This window comes from Amphiura filiformis, chromosome 11, assembly GCF_039555335.1.
Source record: "Amphiura filiformis chromosome 11, Afil_fr2py, whole genome shotgun sequence".
NCBI classification, from domain to species: domain Eukaryota; kingdom Metazoa; phylum Echinodermata; class Ophiuroidea; order Amphilepidida; family Amphiuridae; genus Amphiura; species Amphiura filiformis.
Genome location: NC_092638.1, coordinates 46,225,377 through 46,248,787, shown reverse-complemented (window position 1 = coordinate 46,248,787; position 23,411 = coordinate 46,225,377). Strand labels below are relative to the sequence as shown.

Genomic DNA, 23,411 nt, shown 5'->3' with positions numbered 1-23,411 from the left:
AAAAGTCATAGCGTATCGTTACGTATCTCACACGAACCAAATTAATGCTTCGTAAGGGTTTGACAACAAAATCGCAACTCACAATGATTTCAGTCGGCGCACACACACTACATGTTATACTTTTGGGTTTCTATGTAGAGTTTACATGTACATGTACTGTATGTACTGTAGTACAGTATAGTGGCTATAGTGCGTGTATTATCAGTACATGTCATATCATTTCTGCAAAGTATATGGACTGTGACACTGTTATGCTCGCACAAATTATTGTCATTAGCATCTGTTTTACTTGTAAATAAAACGAGGATGATTATTAACTGTTTTTATGTTCCAATATTCTGACTAAAATACGCTATAACGTACGGTATGATTCGCATTTTGTGCAGTGAATTTAGTGATGGTGTACGGACATAAGTTGTCTATTATCAAGCATCTAAGGAGTGTGAACGGTAACTCTTGGATAGCATTTTTATCTAAAGCTTCTGGTTTACTTGAAAAAATTAATAAAATATAATTGGGAGTGTTTTTGTGGGTCTATTCTAGTGATCAAAATGGGCTATTTTCAACTTCGAAAGGGCATTTCGTCGCCATTATCGGCGACCGATTACATTCGGTAACTATGTAGGGTTGGGCGGTATGGGAATTTTGAGTCAACAGTACCGCTATACTTTGTGTGCTAATTGGTATCGGTAGTTTTAAATTATAACTCTTTGTATCGCCCAACACCACTTAAACCAAATAAGACTCCTTAAGTCAAAACTGAGGGCGCTCTAGATAAAAGTTGACATCACGCATAGGCGGCGAACGGCCGTGTGTTAGACCATTGGGCGAGTTACTGTTAGACCATTGGGCGAGTTACTGTTAGACCAATGGGCGAGTTACTGTACTGTTAGACCAATGGGCGAGTTACTGTTAGACCATTGGGCGAGTTACTGTTAGACCAATGGGCGAGTTACTGTACTGTTAGACCAATGGGCGAGTTACTGTTAGACCATTGGGCGAGTTACTGTTAGACCATTGGGCGAGTTACTTTTAGACCATTGGGCGAGTTACTGTTAGACCAATGGGCGAGTTACTGTACTGTTAGACCAATGGGCGAGTTACTGTTAGACCATTGGGCGAGTTACTGTTAGACCAATGGGCGAGTTACTGTACTGTTAGACAAATGGGCGAGTTACTGTTAGACCATTGGGCGAGTTACTGTTGGACCAATGGGCGAGTTACTGTACTGTTAGACCAATGGGCGAGTTACTGTTAGACCATTGGGCGAGTTACTGTTAGACCATTGGGCGAGTTACTTTTAGACCAATGGGCGAGTTACTGTTAGACCATTGGGCGAGTTATGGTTAGACCATTTGGCAAATTTAATTTTAATTTAAATTTACAAATTTAAATTTACAAATGGGAACATTTTTTTGAAGTTGAATTTCTACTTTTTGCACAAATGTAAATTTGTAATACTCAATGGTATTCAGCATGTGAACTTTAGACTAACCTGGAAGAGCTTTAATTACAGGAAAAGTTAAGTTTTTGTATAATAAAACCGGAGATCTTCGGTTTTATTCAGAGTTCACTGATCGAGTGGTGGCTAAACACATTGCGTGCATTAAGGTTATTAATTATTTTAAACTGTTGTGATTTGGTAGTTCACAGCATCTTACGAATGGTAGTGAGCTTTGGCAAGAACTGCATTGCTCATTTCATAGCGAGCGTGTAGAAGAATTAAAATATCACAGATATACTTTTATAGGTGCTGCGGTTCTTGAGTTACGTTGTAAAGAGGTATGAAACAACAACACTTTTGTAAAACGGACATAACTCATTAACAACAATAAATTAAGCAAGTTGCAAAGTATACGATTTGTAGATTGAACCTTTGCAAAGCATCAAGGTGTTAATTTTCAATAATATATTGATCATATCTAGATAATGAAAATCGATTTTTAGGTTGCTTCGACCAACAATACCTCGTCTACCCTTAATGAATCATTCAATCAGTGACGTATAAACTGTGCATATCGCTATTAGTCTTACGTCTTGTTTGTTCGTCCTAGCTGTGTGAAACTACGCCAATATTCATGATAATAAGATGATCGGCGAGCTAACACACACATTGTATAGGCGCTGGAATGAAATAGCAATTTTCCTCGTTTTGCCTCACTTGTTTGGCTTAAAATTAAAAGAGGACAATGTGATCAGTGAAAACAAACATTCTATTTTTTATGCAAATCACACATTATGGCTTTAAAGGAACTGACCAAGATCCAAATTTCCAACCTTTACTTTTTTTCACACTTGCAAACTCAACAACATCTTTGACCAACTCATCATGCCCTCTATGGCGACTGCTGATATAATTGAAGACCGAATGAAAAGACTAGTTTGCGTCGGACGTCATGGTAAAGGCGCGACTTGATCGGTTGCTGATCTGCGCAGTACAGCATTTTGGTCCAGTTGAGAGGACGTCATATGAAAACTAGTCTTTTTTTTTTTTTTCTTCAATAATAAAAACAAGCAGAAAACAAGGATGGGCTGCCAATCTGAAGAAGCTACCAGTACGGTAGTGAAATGGCACTAAAATTTGAGTAAATATCATCTTTTACTTCCTTTTCCTTAGAACTAGATACAAAGAAAACCAATAAACAGTCTTTATTGAATATTCCAAAGATCTGATGTTATTGATTCCCATGATCTGTGCCATGAAAACACAAGAAACTATTTGGGTTTAGTGAATCTCACCCCCCATGCACCCCCCCCCCCACACACACACAAAAAACAACTTAATTTTTGTTTTTTTGATAGAGTTCTGATGCTTAGTTTAGTCATATAATCAGAATGACCCCAAAATGATCATGCCATTTCTTGTCTTCGTTCAGTAATCATTCCCACCAAATTTCATGAACATACAACGATCTATGGCGTTTTGACCTTTGATGGTCCCAAAATGATCTTCACATTTTTTGTCTCGCTTCAGTGTTCGTTCCCACCAAATTTCATAAACCTGCGACAATCTATAGTGATATGAGCGCAGATGACCCTGAATGACCCCAAAATTAGCTTAACCCAACTCCCATGCTCTACCCTACCCACCACACCTTAACCCACCCCAAGCTACAGTATAACCAGAGAGTAGTTATTCTTGAGAGGGCACTCACCTCATTTGCATGGCAAAATTACCAGTCTCCTCTGCAGCCAATTTGGTTTCGCTCCATCGAAATCAAGCTGGTGACGGAGGAGACTACTTTCCTTTGTGTTTGTTCATTTGTGTATGGAGAGCCCTTCTTGGAGTCCGTTTGGACTCAGGCTACGCTCTCAGCTAGAGTCCGACGCTGCATTGTACTAGAAACACCTTCTCTGTGAACTCGCTAGAGCAAGGAAAATAAAAACTGGTTTCATTACTATCTGTTTTGAGCTTTTTGCAGGTCTGCGACCATGGTGTTACCACAACTGTCTTTGCGTCATTAACATGTGCTGGAGTCTAGCACAGGTCAACCAAAGTCCCGGATTTTAATAAGACAATAATGATTGACACACACACAGGAAGTTTCTCATCCAAAAGAATGAGAAAATTTAAATTCTCACCATTTTGACCGTTTCTCATCAATGTCCGTTTTCTCATCCAAAACTTCCTTAAGTGTATTAAGTTAGCTTAGGCCTATTGATCCTAAATTTGCTGGTAGGGTAAAACTCGTTTTAGGGGGGTGTTTAAAAAAGTTGGCCACACATGCGTATAGGCCTACATTATCATACTTGAGTGCCCCTCCCCCCCTCCCCGGTGAAATTTGAGACTCATTTGGTCACCGTCCTAAGCGTCCTTGCCCACACGAGTCGCCCAGGAGTAGGCCCTACCCGGCATTATTAATTATTAGTGGTTAGCCTCCCTAAATACAGTCGCGTATCGTGTTGTCAATTATCATTACTTGTGTCCATGGATATGACCCCATGTATAAGTAGGCCCCTAGTCTTCATAGAATTCACACAGTCTATGCCATGTCATTTACGGATACAAAGAGGATAATAATGTTGAGGGCGCCCACAAAATCTTACACCGTCTTACACAATGTTCCAAGGCAAAGTTCAGTTTAATATTTACTCATCGTAAAAATACAGACGTTTTATTATGTGATGATGTTGTCTGGATGGGTGGACAGTTGTCACACTGTGGAAAAACAACAACCGGGAATCCGCATTCATTTACAAATAGCATTAAATTAGTATCACATAGTGGCCTCCGTGCAGTGGAAAACCTTAATTCTTTCATCAAAAAGAAATGAAAATGACAAAAAAAACCGGATCCACCTGTACGCCTATAAAATGGGCACAGAAATTTGTCTCAAATATGAATGAATTTTAAGAAACATACGGGATATGATGAACCAATGACCTGACGCCATGATAGTAGGATCTATTAGTCGTTTTATATACAATGTATATACCGTGTTGTCATAATACCAATATTTGACATAATATATAACGAGTAATATTTAGTATTGTAAATATGCAGTTCATATGCACAAACGAACACTGATCTTTATGATATTCAGGTTGTTGTACATCTCATATAACATGTCATATAGGAGGTCATATGTGTTGACCTTCTCCTATTGTATTTGTTCATTTGTGTATGGAGAGGATTAGCGCCATTAAAACTCCATCAGTATTTGGGCGTAGTTCAGTGAACTCACCAGATTGCTATTCCAAGTACTTTGATAAATACAGATAATATGTATTAATGGGTCGAGGCGATTGCATTGAAAAACTAATAAATTATTCATAACAGTTACGTAATCAATCGATAGTGCGGACACTTTTCATTTACAAACCACCAAAATTCGTAATCTTTTAGCGTTGGAAAAGAAACCACGTGAATAGAGTGTCATAGCCCTGAGTATAACTACTTTCCACCCTGTTCCTACACTACACCACCACCATCTTAGCATATAATTATCCACCCAATGGTCTAACCGTAACTCGCCAATTGGCCTAACAGTAACTCGCCCAATGGTCTAACAGTAACTCGCCCATTGGTCTAACAGTAACTCACCCATTGGTCTAACAGTAACTCGCCCAATGGTCTAACAGTAACTCGCCCAATGGTCTAACAGTACATTAACTCGCCTAACGGTCTAACAGTAACTCGCCCAATGGTCTAACAGTAACTCGCCCAATGGTCTAACAGTAACTCGCCCATAACTTACCGTCACTTAACTCGCCATTTATCCATCCCCTATCTCGTCTAGACTGAACGCAACAATGCACTTAAAACTTCCTGAAAAGGTATGTCTTTATTCAAGCTCCAGTCTGGCTCCAGTGACACCTAATTAATTTTTTTATACCTTTGGATATTGTAACATTAGAATTTTACCTTGCAAAAAATCAATTATGGTAGTGCTAATTTGCATAATCATTACAAGGACAGTATAACATGCATGAGATGTCACAAGAACAGATAATAACCACTTATAGGAGTATTTAATAAGTAGTCACGGTTCTTGTCGCTACAAGTACGGTATTCAGCCGTAGTGTTTCTATCTATGGTATATCTAAAGAAGTGTGCATAACGAGCGCAACTTTCACCCGAAACGTTTTGGTATGTTATTTTCAATGCCTTTTTTCATTCTGGACAAGATTATTAGTCATGTAGATATTACCTTACATTCTTATATCATATTCTTAGTCCAGCCGAGCAACGGCTGGACTCTTGCATTTCAGCGGTTTCTGCTTCTTCTTTCTGTCAACATTTGACATAATTGGCTCTAGCTCCCTAATTATTTGACCGATTTTAACCAAACTTGGGCAAAGGCTCCACTACCCCAGCCTTTACATTTGACAGGACCCATTTGGGGTCAAATGTCACGCATGAGTAATTTTGGCTAAAAATGCTTCTTCTTTTACAGATTACATGGTAGCGCAATGAGATTTGGTCATCGGCATCGACTATAGTTGGGGTCTATGGGGTAAACACAGATTTGGGGTCAAAGGTCATTAAGGGTTTTTTTCTGCACATAACCAAATACTTTCAAAATGCTTCTTTTCCTACAGATTACATAGTACAGAGATGAGATTGACACATATGCACTGACATTAGCTGGTGTCTATAGGGTAAACACGGATTTTGAGTTCAAGGTCATGAAGGGGTAAAATAGGGTTAATTACTGAAAATCACCTTAAAGTTCACTTTTTCCTGCATATTAAGCGCTATGATCATCAGAATAATGACAAAATGACTATAGCATTGGGTGTATATAGGGTTATAATCAGATTTGGCTTGAACAAGGGGAGGGGTCTGTTTTGGGGTCAAAAGGGGTAAAATTTTGAAATTTGCCCAATTCAAACGAAATTAGTATATGTAATCACGGTAGGATTCAAAATATGATGGAGGTCATTTCAAGGTCACCAGAGGTCAACCAAAGGTCAAAATGGGTCAAATTCCAAAATTCGTCCAATTTAAGTCTAAATTAGAATATGTAATATTGATTATGATTTCAAACAAAATGGAGGTCATTTCAAGGTCATCAGAGGTCAACAAAGGTCAAATTATTTTATTAGGTAGATTGTTATCAAACGTAATGCCAACATTTTTTACGAAAAGGCAATTGTGTTCCAAATCTTTTCAAGGTCATAAGAGGTCACTTCAAGGTCACGGCTGGACTTCGCAGCCTTCTGAGGATGCAATATATCTAGTTATATCTTTGTATCTTTTCCTCCATTAAGACTGATGTGATCATTCCGAAGTGAAGTTGGTAGTAAGAGAATGTTTCTACTTATCATCATCTCATCGTTAGTCGCTGTTGTTTCAGCAGGTGAGTAATGTAAATTAATTAATCTGCAGTTTAACTTTAAAACGTTTGACCAAGGTTTAGAGCCATATTATATATCATGACTTATACTTTCAAAATGAGACTTTTTCTTGGTGAAAATTAAGCGCGCTGCATGACCTCGACATGCTGTAAACATCAGCATATTTCAACGCAGCCCGTGCATTTTATACGACGTTGGTGTCATGTTTTATACGGAAAGTATCATACACATTTCGACAATCTCTGCGTATTACGTATAAATTAAGTCAATTTTTAACACATCGCTGTAGCTTTATTATAATGATTTGAAACAAACAAAAACGATCAGAATACAAATTAGATTTTCCTTTGTATGTTCATTATCCAGTCCTGTTAAATGATTTTATAGTTGATAATATATTATCGAGTAGAGCTTATGGAGGCAGCCATTAGCAGCTATTAGCAGACCACCAATGGCTGGATGATTTTCAGCTGCACACACAAATGAATAGGAGAATTTTGAAAATGAATCATGACTTTTTGATAAACCGCTTACGGCAAAAATTATGAGCACTGGGCGATTCTAAATTTCACATACAATGCACAAAACAATATTTGTAAAATATTTGTCGAGAGATTTAAAAAGTTATCGAGAGAATTTTCTGTAATATTGTTTTAAATTAGCACAAAATACAATTTTCTAAGCAGAAAAATGGTCACAGTTCCTATCTTGCCATTGAAAACTACAGTAAGACCACCCGCAGAGCTTCAAGCCACATGTCATACATCCTGGCGCCAACTGCAAATGGCTGCGCCCATGTGATGTAAGTCGATAATATATTATCGACTTTATAAAATCATTGTACAGGACTGTTATCCTTGACTGTCTTTAACATATTGGGAAATGGACAAATTTTGTGCATTTTCAACGGGTCTCCGTGTTCACTTTGAACGTGCAAAATTTTCAAAACTGGCTAAATACGCGACCTCGCTTCGATACAGGAGAGTGATTTTGAATAGATCGACGGGCGTATCTCTCTAATGTACTGACGAAACAAAGTTGGACGTTGCCAACTAGAATAGGCGTTTTTAGTACTTCGCAGCGTCGGACTCTACCTGACTGCTACTAAGTCTGCCTCCAAGAATCGCTCGTCATACACAAAATTAGTGATCAAACACAATGAAGGGGTCAACTAATGCAAATGGTTTAGTGTCACTCCCTTGGTTACAGTTTACGTGTGTCTCTATTGTATTATTTGCGTTTAATAGTTGCCCCATGGTTTTAATATAGGCCTAAATAATAATAATGTTAATACTTTAAAAATCTGCCGACGAGTGGAATCTGTTTATTTTAGTCACCAGAGACTATAATACTCAAACTATGACCACTAATAGTTTATCTCTAATGGCGTAAGAAAGACGAATATCACGAAAGTACAGTGGACTTTCGCGTTAAATATTTGAGTGATCACAGTACTCGTCGGGCTATTATAATATAGTCTTATTTAACAACGATAGCATACATTTTAGATAATAAATAGATTTAATATAGAGAATATATTTTTTTCTATATACATTCATATAGGTATCTACTCAGAAATATGTGGCACACGACCAGCGGTTCGACTTCAAACTCGCCTGTTTAATGGTCGCACAGCTGCAACAGGAGCCTGGCCATGGATTGGTCGTATGGTTCCTCGACCGCCCAATTGGGAGTGTATGGTGGTGCTTGTTGATGAGCAGTATGCATTGACTCCAGTTGCGTGCGGGTAAAGTGATTTAACATACCGTGTTTTTTAAGGGCTTACAGACCCACCTTTGTATAGCATTTTGTAGGAATGTACTTTGACATTAGACATACTAACGCGCATTCAGAATACGAGGAATGTCCTAGTTGCCATCGAAATTCGAGGAGCGAATTATGCTTACCACGATTACTTTTAAGTTACTTTTTATATTAGCAAAGAAATTGTATAGCTCAATTTACAAACCTGCCATACCATACAGTATTTTGCGGGCCGAAAGCTCGCGCAGGCTTACTCGTATTTGACTCCTTTTCAGGTACGTGCGTAACTAAAACTGCAGCCGGTAGTATAGAGATTATTCCGCCATCTTGTGGGTACAAATTGATTTGCGTATACATTTAACGCGCAGTGCATCACGCAACTGTTAACGTGTAGTCCTTCAAGAATGACTATCGGCTTAGGTTAAAATGTCGGCCTTCGGCCTCGTTGTTCGGCTTCGCCGAGCCCCCCCCCCCCAGCCGAGGTCTTTCTCGAAGGACTATTTACGTGCATTGATGCGATGTGTTGAATTTGTGCGTAAATGATCGAATGCTGAAGGCACCCAAAATAGACACGTACCTACAAAATGGTGGACATGTGATGCCATATAATTGATAAAGATATCAATAACCACTGAAATACTTTTCAGTTGGGTTGAAAAAATAACGCCTGAACGAATGAGAAAAAAAATCACGTTTCTACCTTGGTTTTCTAAGTGTCAAGTCTCCCCAAAACAAAATTAACAATGATTTGTTTCATAGGCAAAAAATGCTAACATGTTCTTTACCATCAATAGTATTTAACAGTAAATCACCATCCAGACTTATTCCATGAATTTTTACTCCACCCATATATTTGATATTTCACTTCATTCATAGACAACAAGATGATATCACTTCAATTGTCTTCGGTGATACAGAAATCGATGGTTCTTCACCAAATCGTCAAGAAGCGACTTTTCAAAGAGTGGTCACTCATCCAGACTACATCAGTTTAGCACAAAATGATATCGCGATATTGAAGTTGGATTCACCTGTGATTATCACAGATTATGTCCGGCCCGTGTGTCTTTCTGATATTGAAAATGAATCAGAGGCTTATGATAACTGCTGGATTGCTGGATGGGGCGAAATCAACGCATCTCGTAAGTATCAACGCTGTCAGAAATGTGCTTTCTATGATTATAATGCGCGTCGGTTGTAAGAAAGTAACCTGTGTGTGGATTTTTTGGAAAACTTTTTAATATGTAAAGGCTTGGCTATACACTTTCATCTTCGTTGTGTTCAAGTTGATTTTGAAAAGAGTTTGACATGTTGCTTGTTTCTGTATGAAAGGCCAGTTTATTGGCCGACATTTTACGGGCGTTTTCATGAGTGCCGATCGTTCGATCGGGCCGTGTCTAACAATCACGCCAGCGTTGCGTGTCGGCTTCCCGTATACGCGATATAGCGTTGCGTGTCTTCGCGATTACGCGAATACCGTAAACTCGTTGTGTTCAAGTTGATTTTGAAAAGAGTTTGACATGTTGCTTGTTTCTGTATGAAAGGCCAGTTTATTGGCCGACATTTTACGGGCGTTTTCATGAGTGCCGATCGTTCGATCGGGCCGTGTCTCCAACAATCACGCCAGCGTTGCGTGTCGGCTTCCCGTATACGCGATATAGCGTTGCGTGTCTTCGCGATTACGCGAATACCGTAAACCCGGGGGGCACTCAACTTTGGAAGTGACGGTATGTGCCTGTCAATAGGCCCCCTCTTTTGAAGTCGACTATACCCGATGACCCCCTTTTTTTAAAAGCCATACCCGATGACCCCCTTTTTTTTAGTTGCGGCTACCCAATGACCCTTTTTTTGGTTGCGGCTACCCAATGACCCCCTTTTTCTAGAATAGCATCAACAAAATAAAAAAAAAAAATGCCGAAACTGTCAAATTTTGCTCCATTTTTTCAAAATTATGCCGAAATTTTCAAAATTTTGCTCCATTTTTTCAAAATTTTCTACCCGATGACCCTTTTTTTAAATCTTATACTCGATGACCCCTTTTTTCAAAAATATTGTACCCAATGACCCCCTTTTTTATTTTGTTCGTACCCAATGACCCCCTTTTTTAAAATAACGCTTTGTACCCGATAGGCCCCCACTTCGCGACTCCGGTAGGCACATACCCGTCACTTCCAAAGTTGAGTGCCCCCCCCCCCCGGGCCGTAAACATACACGGTACATGCGTAGCAGTGTTGTCTGACGCATTTCATCGAACGATCGGCCCTCATTATCGAGTGATGCTGAGACTTTGACGGTTTGGAGTTTGTCTGTATCTCTTTAGTCAATGGTTGCGACAGACACCTTGGACTGTAATAGCCTAAGCCATGAAGGTCGCTATATAGTTGAACGTCTTGCGTACGTTTTACCGCTGCGACAGACAGAGAAATTATAATTTTATAGTGTCTTCGCTGCAGAAGATGTTCAACTATCAAACAAAGCCCAAAACAAAGGTGATCGTTTTAGTGGAAAGGAATGAAGATCGCAGCGGACAAACGCTGCCGACAACTGAAAACGTCACGTTCGACGCAACGACAAAACGCCCCTAAAGACGTAGGATTATAAAGTGGCCTCAATAGTCGAACGTTTTTGCGGGCGTTTTGCATTTGCGTCAGACGTCGCGTTTACGGGTCTCCTCGGCAATTTATTTATTTATTCAATTCAATCACTCGTTTTTGCTTTTAACTTTTATTGAAAGCTGAATTTCCACAATTTCTACAAGAAGCTCCATCGGGTGCAAGATCAAAAAAGGAATGCCAGGATTCCGCCAAAAGTCATGGTGCTGCCTATCACCCAAGTCTACTGTGCGGACTTTCTGGACTGGACTCGGAACCGCACATGTGCTCGGTAATATTTCCAACATCGTATTATGGGATGTAATAGATTCGTAGACTACACTGACTAGCTAGTCACTCTACTGGCATTGTACATGTTTTTAGCATTTTCTTTCGGAATATGGCTGTAAATGTAAACCAATGATAGCTGATGTTGATGCGTCGGGGCTCGTGCATTAGACGCATAAACATCAGCGCGAGTGCATTATTTTATATTATTATTAGATTCGGACCAATGAACTAGTAGGATCCGACATGTATAACTATCTATGATTCGGGCGGTTGGTCCCCTAAAATTGGAAGTCGGACATGGGACCTATGGACTGAGATTTATGTGATGGATTCTCTGGGAGAGGCTGAGTCTGGTGTAATGTTTTCCCGTTTTCATATCATCTTAATTTGTTTTTGGTTTTCCATTTTCAGTATGATTTTGGTGCTCCTATGATGTGTTTCAGTGAAGATGACCGTTGGTATTTAGTCGGGCAATCAATAGGCTATGCTGGTCATTGTGGAAATAGTACTACACTCTATAGTCGTACATCTTATCTGCAAGACTATATAACTGATATCATTAACCGTCTTGAAGGTGTGTATGCAAATTAACGAGGGACAATCAGCAAAGACTAAACCAGCTCCAGTTATTTATTGATAATTCATAACCTCATTAATAAACGTGATGCGTGCGATCCAATCATATTTTATTATTTGTGAAAACGCGAACGCAAATCGAGGTCATTAATATCTCACAATTGACCGCAAAATGCGTAATTGTTCCAATGTTGCACACAATTGACTTCTGCGTGCGCCGAATTGTGCGTCCAACGAACTGCGCGCGCGCTGGCTGCCAAATTTGGATTGCGCGCAACCATATTTGCACAGATTCTGATACGCACTTTTGTTATTGGTCGTTTTGTTTTAACCTGATCGATTTTGGGAAAGGGAAGATGTAAAAATTGTTTATTTTTACAAACTTTTAAGGAAAATTTTGTGTTATTTTGTAAAGTTAAAAGATCAAAGTGACGGTTATGAATGAGGTTAATAACTTTGCATCGGTTATATGTCGGGCATTGTGAAAAATCTAAACATTTTGCTTTGGACCTCGGAATATCTATATATTCCTCGGTTCCAAAGGCAAAATGTTTAGATTTTTCACAATGCCCTCCAAATAACCGATGCGCAGTTATTAACCTCTAAATAATAATAGGTTCTATCACAATAAAGATGGCATTAAAACATGATTTAAGGCCGCTACAGACTCCGAGTATTCGACGTAGAATATTTGATGTAACATATCTAAGTTATTTAATCTATTCCAATTATATTTCCAGAAATGTTTAAGTTTTAACGATTTTAAGATTTTTACGTATATAGAATATCTGGTAGATTAAATATATTATCGATTTTACGTCATAAAACATTCGCTACAATGTGGATAATGTAGATATGTTACATCGAATATTCTACATCCACCGCTGCTGCTCACGTGACGCTGTCATCGCTTTTGCTGGCAATGCCATAATGTTAACGATGATAATGATAATGGTGATAAATAATGTTGATGATGGTAAGGACGACGACGGCAATGAGGATGATGATGATGATGATGAGGAGGAGGAGGAGGAGGAGGAGGAGGAGGAGGAGGAGGAGGAGGGGAGGAGGAGGAGGAGGGAGGAGGAGGGGAGAAGAGAAGGAGGAGGAAGAAGAGGAGGAGGAGGAGGAGGAGGAGGAGGACGTGATACTAGTAATGATAGTGCTGATAAATAATGTTGATGATGGTAATGACGACGACGGCCGTGAGGAGGAGGAGGAAGAGGAAAAGGACGGAAACTTACAAACGCATTTTATCCACTGTAACTATTGCAGATTGCAGTGAGCCAGATATGATGTGTAACGAAGGTGATACCTGTGTACTTGAGGAAGAAATCTGCGATGGTCAGGAAACCTGCCCCGATGGAGGAGATGAAATTGGCTGCCCTGGTAAATTAATTTTATAGTCATTGTATGAGATAACACTAACTTGATCAGGTTGAACAAGTCAAGGAGTTTCCTTTACACACAAAAAGGAAGGCACGAGCTTTGATTAAATGTATAAACTATCAAAATAAGAATTGCCATTTTCGTAACAAATCATATTTTTTGTCAAGTGAGGGGCTCTCTAACGCACTTTGCATATTGTTACACCTATATAATGCCATCAGGAAAAGACCCATTACACGTAGGTCAATTTTCTTCCTTATTTCGGCGTGCAATGATTAAGGTCCAATGCCCTTTTACCTTTCCACAACGTGATCGTTTGGCATCTAATAAAGATTTAAACATTTCTATAGCATATTGTTATTTGGCAAATTTATGTTAACGGTAATTTTCCTTTTTCATCTTTAAGTTTCAGGTTGTTTTAACGACACGTGTCTAAATGGCGGGACTTGCCAGGATACCTCAGAAGGCTACCTTTGTTTATGTGCTCACGGTTCGTCTGGTAAAAATTGTGAAATAGGTGGGTGGAGACGTTATAGAAACGTCATACGGTGCTCCCGAATGAAAGCTACCCTTCACAAACTAACTCATGCGTAACCTTAAACTTTGTTTACCTTGCGGATAGATTCAAGATTAGCATGATTAGTGTAAAATTAAAGAAGAAAACCTGGTTATATCCCAGGAATCTTGTATTGTGCCCCTGGTGTATAATACAGGTGTCGTGTATCATGGTTCGTTCAGGGGCATACGGGGGCCACCAAGCCGGGGATTTCCCAATCATCCCGTCGCCACGCTACTAAAATGACTTAATCGGGACAAATGCGCGCGCAATTTTCCAATTTGAATGCCAAACTGAGTATACTCAAACTTTTGGACAATTTGTCCCAGTATTTCGAGCCAGGGGCAAGTTGGGTGGTAACTTGCCTCTGAGTAAGTTGAATTGAGGTAGAATGAATAATCATGACTGTATACAATAATATCAATCTTATATTTTCTAAATCGTATGTAACACCATGTTGAGCAATATAAATTGCAATATATTAAATTCACAATAACACTCATTATGTCTCGCTTCACCCAGTAGGAGCTTAGGGCGCCTCGAGACAAAAGCACTTTTTGAATACTTATGCCATTTATATTCCACACTACCCCTGTGGACGATTTAGCTTAAGTCTTCCACAAAGGGAGTATAAGTTTCAAATAGAATAGACAATATGGTAACTTCCATTTGACATGTTTGAAATACTCATTCCAGTTGTGACGATATAGGTATAATAATAGCCATAATACAGGGGGAATATGTGTTTCAAAATGATTAACTCCGACCAATTACATTTGAAAACATACTCCCCCGAGGAAGATATTTCCAAAATTATCCACATGGGTAGTGTGGATTTTTAATGGAATAGCCCAAGTCACTTCTCTACTGTTCCATTCCTTTGGTACATTATAGCTTCATAATTATGTTCTTCTCTCCGAACAGTCGACTGCGGCACTTCAACCATCGAATTAACACCAGGAACACCTTTGAATTTGACTTCTCCACTCTATCCCGAAAACTACCCTCTCGATACGACTTGTGAATATACGGTGTCCGCTCCAAATGGATACAAAGTGCTAGTAGAGTTCTTAGATTTTGATTTGGAGCTCGGCTATGACTACTTTTATATCAACGATAGCGCACTTTCGGGGGATAATGCTCCGAATAATTACACGTCAGCTGATGATACATTAACTATACGTTTTGTCTCCGATACGGTTTACAATTTTCGTGGATATTTGTTACGATTGAGTGCAATTGACGTATCAGGTAATTTCTTTCCTGCTCTTCAGTAACATTTTCCTTTTCCTGTAAGGTACAACATTTCTTTTTGGTCCTATAGCGCTATCGGTGGCTCAGTGGTTACGGCCTTGGACTCACAATCTGAGAGCTTGCTCGACGTGCGAGGGTTCGATTCCCCGTACCACCACCGTGTTGCGCCCTTGGGCAAGGCGCTTTGCCATGCTTGCCTCACCCCACCCAGGTGCAATGGGAAGCTGTTAGGGGTAGCCACAGTCATTGTACTGATGGACCCTACGCCACTTGTAGGCTGCAAACGTGGTTCCGACATATTCTAATAACGGCGGAATAAATGTAAAGCGCTTTGAGGCTGTTTACGGCATAAAGCGCTATATAAATATCTACATTTTTTAAATATTTATTTATCGGTGACCGAGGAAGTACCGATGTCACTTTTTTTATCGTCCCATGAACATTTGTATAGTGCTTTCGTTTTTTATTTAGATGAAAAACAATAACACTATGTAACTGTTAATTATTATGCGTGTTATAGTTTATTACATCTCCAGGGAGTGGTGTTAAGAGTCTTCGGTACCTAACCGGGCATTCTTATTCTGTTTGGTTTTTTATTAAAATCCTGTACTAACAATACACATGCAAAAAATGTAAGTGAAACACACATGACTGAACTGTGAACAATCGAACTATGAATTGACACCCACTCCCGATTACAGAAAAATACAGCACAAATGTATTTTTTTTAAATAAAAGTATTCATCTTGTTTTGCCAATTGAAACATAGCTAAATCTTAATCATTTAGGAAATAAATGTCAAATTATTATATTTTTTTTGGCAATTTGAGGCCAACTAAATGATTAGGATTTGCTAGGTTTTATTTTGCTAAAAAAATTATATTTTTGAATTCCTAAAAATAATTAGTGCTGTATTTGACAGGAATCGGGAGTACAGGACCTGATATTTCGGGCTTTGATTTTGACATATTTTGTTGTAGGAGTCAACGAGTGCGAATGGAAGCCTTGTGCATTTAATGGCACGTGTACTGATGAAGAAGATGGGTACAGTTGCGAATGCGTTGATGAACGGTTGGGAAGAAATTGCATCACTCCAGGTAAAAATTCACCAAGGAGATGCACATGGAAGTAAAGAGCTCCTGGTCTTCCTGTGATAACGTAATCTTATGGTTATATACGACTAGCCTGGGCAATGCATGTAAATACAAAGAGGAACTATTAATTTGCTTATAGGCCATCTGAAAAAGCTGCTTTAAAATCACTGAAAATAACCATTTTATATAGCCAAAAAATTGCATGTTGGGTTTTGATGCTTTGAAATGGAATGTTTTCTCTAGTTAAGCGAGAGGGCGGGTTAGTGTAGTGGTCTTCTCACTCGCTTCTCACCACTGGGGCCCGGGTTCAATTCCCCGCGGCGCCACATGTGAGTTTGGTTGCCGATCCATGCTCGTCCTCGCAGGTTTTTCTCCGGTGCTCCGGTTTTCCTCCTGCATCTAAAATCGGACCTCTTCCCATATCCCTGTCCCGTCATATCGGGATGGCGTCCCTTAAATTTAGTAGCATATGAGCACTATTGGGATTAACCTGGCTTCGGCCTAATGTTATAAAAAAAAAAAAAAAAAAAAAAAAATGGAACATATATGACATATTTGTTGCAATATTACCAAAATTCACCCTACCAAGTAACTATTCACCCAACTTTCAGCTTCCATTTTAAGTTATTTACGGTTCAGTTCTTTAAAACAAGAAAAAGTCTCAGGTCAACCTGGTACCTATGTTGAGTTTTTGGTCATTTGGCATCTAAATCATCTTATTTCATTTGGTATTGTTGGCTTTTAACTCAGAGAGTTCTGCATTTCAGAAATTCCGCAACGAGATACGGATGAACACGAATCCAGCAATGCGTACGTTAACATGAACCAGAAAAAAACAATTTAAACTGTTCATCTCTTTTTCTTCAGTTGACCATTGTGATGCAAAAGATATCAACATCAAAGACGGTTCTTCTTACAATCTGACGTCATTCTACTATAACATTGGCAACGTCTACGGCATTCAGTTCGGCTGTAAACATATAGTGACTGTTCCAGAAGGCCATCATGTTCGTGTGGAATTCATTGACGTCGATTTGAAGTTACAATATGATGCGTTGATACTGGATAAACAGGTGTACAATAACGAAGATGAGTTCATATCTGATGATAACATCCTGGAGATTGTTTACCGCATTTCAACTCAGGCCAACGGATTCGATCTGGTCCTTCATGATTACATTCCTATGGGTAAGCATGCCGACATTACGATTTCTTACACCCAAATCAGTCACTTGTAGATATTACGTTTCGTTACCTGGAGAGATTTGATCATGTCTCACCTCCTTTATCAACCAAATCGACGGTCTTGTAGTGAGGGATTAGCATTTAACCACAAATTGCCTCAGGCAAAACTCACTTCCTGGGAACTAAATACCACACAAGGTAATTTTTATCTAACTCATTGACCCATTTGTGTTATATACTGCCTCTAGCTATAATGACATCCTTGTGATCTGGTCAACTCATTGACAGATATACAAATCTCACGAGGGAATTCAATTTTTGATCAATTCTCTCCAGGTAATGCAACGTAATGACGAGTTTGACGAATTGGTGTCCAATTTAATTCACGGTTGTTTGATGTGATCATTTATTAGTTTTTCAAACAACACATCATGTACAAACCCAATTTTAGGCTTAAACAGCTTAATGTGGTATCATGCTAATGTATACAGATGCGTTTGAGTCATTTTCAACTTTAATTTCCCCTTATTTAAAACATTATTCACTTTCACAGCATTTTTTTAAAGCTTTTTCGGATATAAAATGTATCTATTTATGACAAGGTTGGTGGCGCTATTTAGATAATGGAAATTTTTCTTTTAGGCTTTTAATACAAATAATTCCTTTTATTTTTTGATGAAATATGTTTATAATATTTCTTTGTTGCTTGTTTCACCTATTCCACCTGTTTTAATGACAGTATTGATAACCTACCCCTTACAAATTAAGAAATATGTAAGAAACCTGTAAGAAATACTATAGGTGGCGCTATTTATTTATTATAAATAAATAGCGCCACCTATAGTTTGTATTTACTTAATAATGAAGCCAATTCTATATACATCAAACAACCGTGAGTTGCTTACGTATTATCTTCAAACAACATCAATACGTAAGCAACATAACAGTCGTCACTCTTCTGACGTTCCTAATGGGCTATTCCAGTTGAAATCAACATTCCGCCTGTGGACGATTTTGGAAATATCTTCCACAGGGGGAGTATGAATTTCAAATGGAATGAACACATTAGGCAGCTCCATTTGAATTTCATACCTCTCTGAGAAAGATTCAACCTGAATCTTTCACTTCCTTGTGGATTCTTTATTGCGAAATGGTGTCCAATTGTCTTCAAACAACATCAATACGTAAGCAGTTGAAATTCACATTCCCCCTGCGGAAGATATTTTCAAAATCTTCTACAGGGGGAGTGTGGATTTTAAATGGAATGGCCCAATGTACGGCGGCATAGAGCGTTAAGAAGTAGGCCTATATTTCGTTAATGTTAATATAGAAATGATATTTCTAATTTGTTGTATTATTGAACAGATGGTGACGAGTGTGCAAGTGAGCCGTGTCAGAATGGCGGCATTTGTATTGACAAGGAGAACGGCTTCAGCTGCAAATGTAGGCGAGGATTTCTGGGACGAACGTGCCAGGAAGAAAAAGGTAGGGGCACGGCCATAGAGCTGTATATAAGGCAGGGTATATGCACGGTATAATCAAGAGTCCGGCAAGGCCCGCAGAGCTGGCATAGTATTTGCTCGCGGGCAACTCAACCCAAATCTCCACGTGGTGTCGGATGGGTAACGCAAACTTGGGTTCTGTGAGGGACATGTGGCGGCCAGTTTGGAAATTCCTTTTTCAAAAAGCAACAGTGTCATATGATGGCCCGGTATGATGGGCAATCATCACCGCAGATAGCTTTCATTTCATCATAGATTTTCTGAACATTGTAGGCCTAACCCTTCAAATGCAGGAACTTTAATCACGCTACGTTCCTCAATTTTCATCATCTTGGAGGTTATGCGCCTACTGCCCATCTAGCGCCACCTGTAAAGAAAATAAACATACTTATGAGACCATTTTTGGACCATAATGTACATAAGGACCAGTAATTACACTGACAAAATTTCATCAATATAGCTCTTTCACATCTGGGTGATGTCAAAAACTTTTGGATACCCCCTCATACTCTACTCTAAACACATGTCAGTAACCAAGCAGTTGTCTGGTCCAACTGACACAACAGTAAAATGCGCTGACACGGAACAGCTTCCGGGACCACATTCACAGGCGAATAATTGGAACCCAACAAAAGAAATCTGTTGGGCTGTGAATTTTGGTCCAGGCAGGTGGTCCATGCCAGTGCATTTTGCTGTTGTGTCAGTTGGACAACTGCTTGGTTACTGACATGTGTTTAGAGTAGAGTATTGAAGTAATCCTGTGTGCAATTTTTGTTCATTTTTATGGAGAGGATTTTAAGATATGATCTTGTGAAAAATTATAAGTTTCTTTTTTAGGCCAGTTTACTAGTGATCAGAAAAGTTCGGCACTTTTTGCACTTAAGGAGTGGACTGCGTGGGAAGCTGTGTGTATTGGAATGGATGATGGTTCTATGTATGTTGTATGCATGTAATATTGAGACTAGTAAGGGGGCTATCATTTTTCGTCGGAAGGGGGGGCAAATATACGGGAGGGTCATAAATTTTTAGAAAGAAAAATGGTGGGGGGGGTCATACATTTTGATGCCCAAAGATGACCACAGATAGTGTGTTTATTTTATTCAAGAAGACAGATTTCAAAACAATTTTACCCTGTTTTAGGGGTAAGGTGTATCGGTGTGTGTGTGTGTGGGGGGGGGGGTCATACAATTTTTGTTGCCGAAATAGGGGGGCGCAATTTTATTGACGCCTACTTTTTGTAAATTTGGGACCCCCTTCCGAAGAAAATTATAGCCCCATAAACATGCTAAATGATCTGTTTATATTTATGCCTTGCCAATGGATATGAATATGTGACCTTTCACGGCGAATGAGCCGTAGATTCCTCCCCCGGTCAATTTTGTTATATTTCGTGTTTAAAAAATAAACATCATAAACTTAAAAATGGTATATCATTTGACTTCAAACGATATCCAGAAGCGGGGTTATGGTTTGTTTAACTTTGCTCCTTCAACAAAATTATAGCTTTTTACGTTTTTATATTTGTCTCTTTTTCCACATTGCTGGCAATAAATATTAAAAAGTCATAATTGGCGGTCATTTCAAATCATCCCCAAGTCAACGAGGTTTAAGAAAGTTCTCTTATTGTTAATTGTTGGTTATGCATACCTGTACAAAATACAATGCCTGGTAACCCACCATTTGAACAGGATTTAGCAAAAGCAAACAAAGACTAGAGCTATTAAAAGTTCTATACCCATCTAAGGTAGAAGCTTATTATCCACTTCAACAATAGGATTATTGATTAGTTTTGACTATAAAAATGAGACAGATGTCGGACCAGCTTAAGTTACCGATGAATACGACCTTCGTACACATTTTACACCGTAACTCAGAATACAATTTAGGGAATTTACGGCTCATTTGTGCTGCCGGGTCACATATGGTTAATGAAGAATTGATAGGAGGTCAGCCCAATTGCAGACGGTTTGTTGAGAACGACAGAAACCGGCTGTGGAGGCAAAAAGACAAAACCATGAAAACGAAAAAACATATACATAGCAAAGTAGAATGGAACCAGTAAAGCAAAAAAATCTGAAGATCACACATCTTTACATCGGTGAATCATCAATGCACTCCGCGGTTGTTTGATGTGATCATTTATTAATTTTTCTAACAAAACCTTATATGATGTTCAATTCTAGACCGGAATAATACCAACAGCTATCACACAAATAAACTGCACATACACATATAATTTGTAGCAATTTTTAACATGGATTGTCCTTTCTATATCAAACTATCAATCTTTTTCTGCTTTTTGTGGTAATTTTTATTCTATAAACTGTACATTTGTGTGCAAATTGAGGGCGCTATTTACATATATGTTTAATTTAAATCAGCCAAATAATATGAGTTATACCTCAAATTTCATGATTAAAAGTTTTTTGAAAATTCTCATGTCACTTGTTAGTCTTTTTGCTGATGTTCAAATACAGTTATACAAGTGTCTACCTCTTGTAAAATTCAAATAAGATTTAAGATAAATAACGCCATTATTCCCCTGTCATTTGTTAGTCTTTGTTAGCGCCATTATTGTTCAACTTTTCTTAAAAATGATTCCATGTTACATACCATCGAACAACCGTGACTCTCACACACAATTAATTTGGTATTTTGTTTTCTTCCAGGGTTGTCACCATGTGGTCGTAACTCATATTTCTGTAACAATGGACGATGTGTTAAGGCATCTAATGTGTGTGATGGGCGCAACCACTGCGGTGATGGTAGCGATGAATTGAACTGTAAGCTTTCCAAGCTGAACAACTTGTCTCAAATAGTAGATTATTATGACTGTATGAAAAATGATATTCCCATCAAAAATCAATTATTTGAGAATACTTTCTTGAATCAAATTTTTGCATGACCTAGTAGATTTTGGCATGATCAAGGGTCTATATACTGCTGTTAGGGGCCATATTAGGTGTTTTATGAACTTCGCCATTCTATTGTCGCGATCGGCAAGACTTTCAATTCTTGCGAGTGTCCTTGACTATGCTTCAGTGTACATGAAAAAAACTCAAAAGATAACCTCTGCTCCAGTAATCCCTAGTTATTGTATGAAACTGCTGCACTGAGTACGATTCAAACTCAGTTCAACAACTCCTCCTATACCTTTGTACAGGAGCAAACCGTTGTTAATCCGTGATGAATCCACACTTTTACTATAGCGAACGCGAGCGTATACGCGAACGCGAGCGAGACTACGCGTTACGCGAGTGCGCGTACAATTCGTTATGTTTGGAACCTGTGTGCGTATGCAAGCTTTACAAATTAAATTCAGTATTTTTCAGCGGCTAAACATTGCAGTTTTATTCTGTAGTTTTATCCCAGTTTTGTTGATGATTTTAACAGAGAAATCGTCGAAGTTTTTGTAAGGCTGAGTGGCAATGATTAACTGACATTCCTCATGAAATAATCATGTGAATTATACGATCTTTAGCTTCTTTTTGTTGTTGAAAGGGATTCAATCATGTTTCACCGTTGTTCATTACCGTTTAACAACTCGCGTCCGGCGCGTCTGTTTCTAAAGCTTCCTCCTACCGTTCTACCTTTTCATGCAGTACAATATTTTCATATTCTTTACTATAAGAATATTAAATTGAAATGCTATTTTCTATCAGTTTCTTTTTCTACTGACAATACCCTATTGTTTTCTCTTTGATACAGGTGACTGTGAATTCCCTTGTTACAATGGTCGATGTATACCACAGTGTTATGTTTGTGATGGTAAAAATCAATGTGGGGATTGGACGGATGAATTGAATTGTAAGTATAAACTTGGCAACTAAATGGCTATGAAACCACGGCTGTTTGATGTGATCATTTATTAGTTTTTCAAACAAAACATCATATACAATCCAATTTTAGGCTTTAACAGCTAAAAGCGATATCATGCTAATGTATATAGATGCTTTTGAGTCATTTTCAACCTTAAATTTTCCCTCTTTTACAAAATTACTCACTTTTACAGCATTTTTAAAAGCTTTTCGAATATAAAATGTATCTATTTATGACCAAATTGGTGGCGCTATTTAGTTACTGAAAATTACTCTTTCAAGCTTTTAATACAAACAATTTCTTTTATTTTTTGATGAAATATGTTTATGAAATTTCTTTGCTGCTTGTTTTGTTTCACCTATTCCATCTGTTTTAAAGGCAGTATTGATCACCTAACCTTGCAAATCAATATAATATGATTTAGGATAAATAGCGCCATCTATAGTTTGCATATAGTTCATAATGAAGCCAATTCTATATAAACTCCTCAACAAGGCGTGTACTCAGCCGTGAAAAATGTTATTGTTTCAAATGGGGTGTCATTGTAAAGGGGAGTATTGTAGCTATCCATTGATATGCAACACGATAT

At 38.5% G+C, this 23,411-nt stretch overlaps 1 protein-coding gene across 1 annotated transcript; it reads left to right on the top strand.

The window, feature by feature from the left end:
* Nucleotides 1-6,727: 6,727 nt before the first annotated feature.
* Nucleotides 6,728-21,908, top strand: LOC140163722 (uncharacterized). The gene is made up of 12 exons (XM_072187038.1): nt 6,728-6,803; nt 8,365-8,548; nt 9,442-9,707; nt 11,300-11,448; nt 11,859-12,021; nt 13,299-13,412; nt 13,825-13,929; nt 14,893-15,219; nt 16,203-16,319; nt 17,184-17,504; nt 18,867-18,986; nt 21,673-21,908. The coding sequence occupies exons 1-12, from the start codon at nt 6,755-6,757 to the stop codon at nt 21,906-21,908; spliced, it is 2,151 nt and encodes a 716-aa protein (XP_072043139.1). The 5' UTR covers nt 6,728-6,754.
* The last annotated feature ends 1,503 nt before the right edge of the window (nt 21,909-23,411 follow it).

Excerpts from the sequence above, each read along its gene's own strand:
- LOC140163722 (XM_072187038.1), top strand. The coding sequence starts at position 6,755 with ATGTTTCTACTTATCATCATCTCATCGTTAGTCGCTGTTGTTTCAGCA. Across the intron at positions 11,449-11,858 it reads CGGAACCGCACATGTGCTCG|TATGATTTTGGTGCTCCTAT; the intron begins GTAATATTTCCA and ends TTCCATTTTCAG. Across the intron at positions 16,320-17,183 it reads AAGAAATTGCATCACTCCAG|TTGACCATTGTGATGCAAAA; the intron begins GTAAAAATTCAC and ends CTTTTTCTTCAG.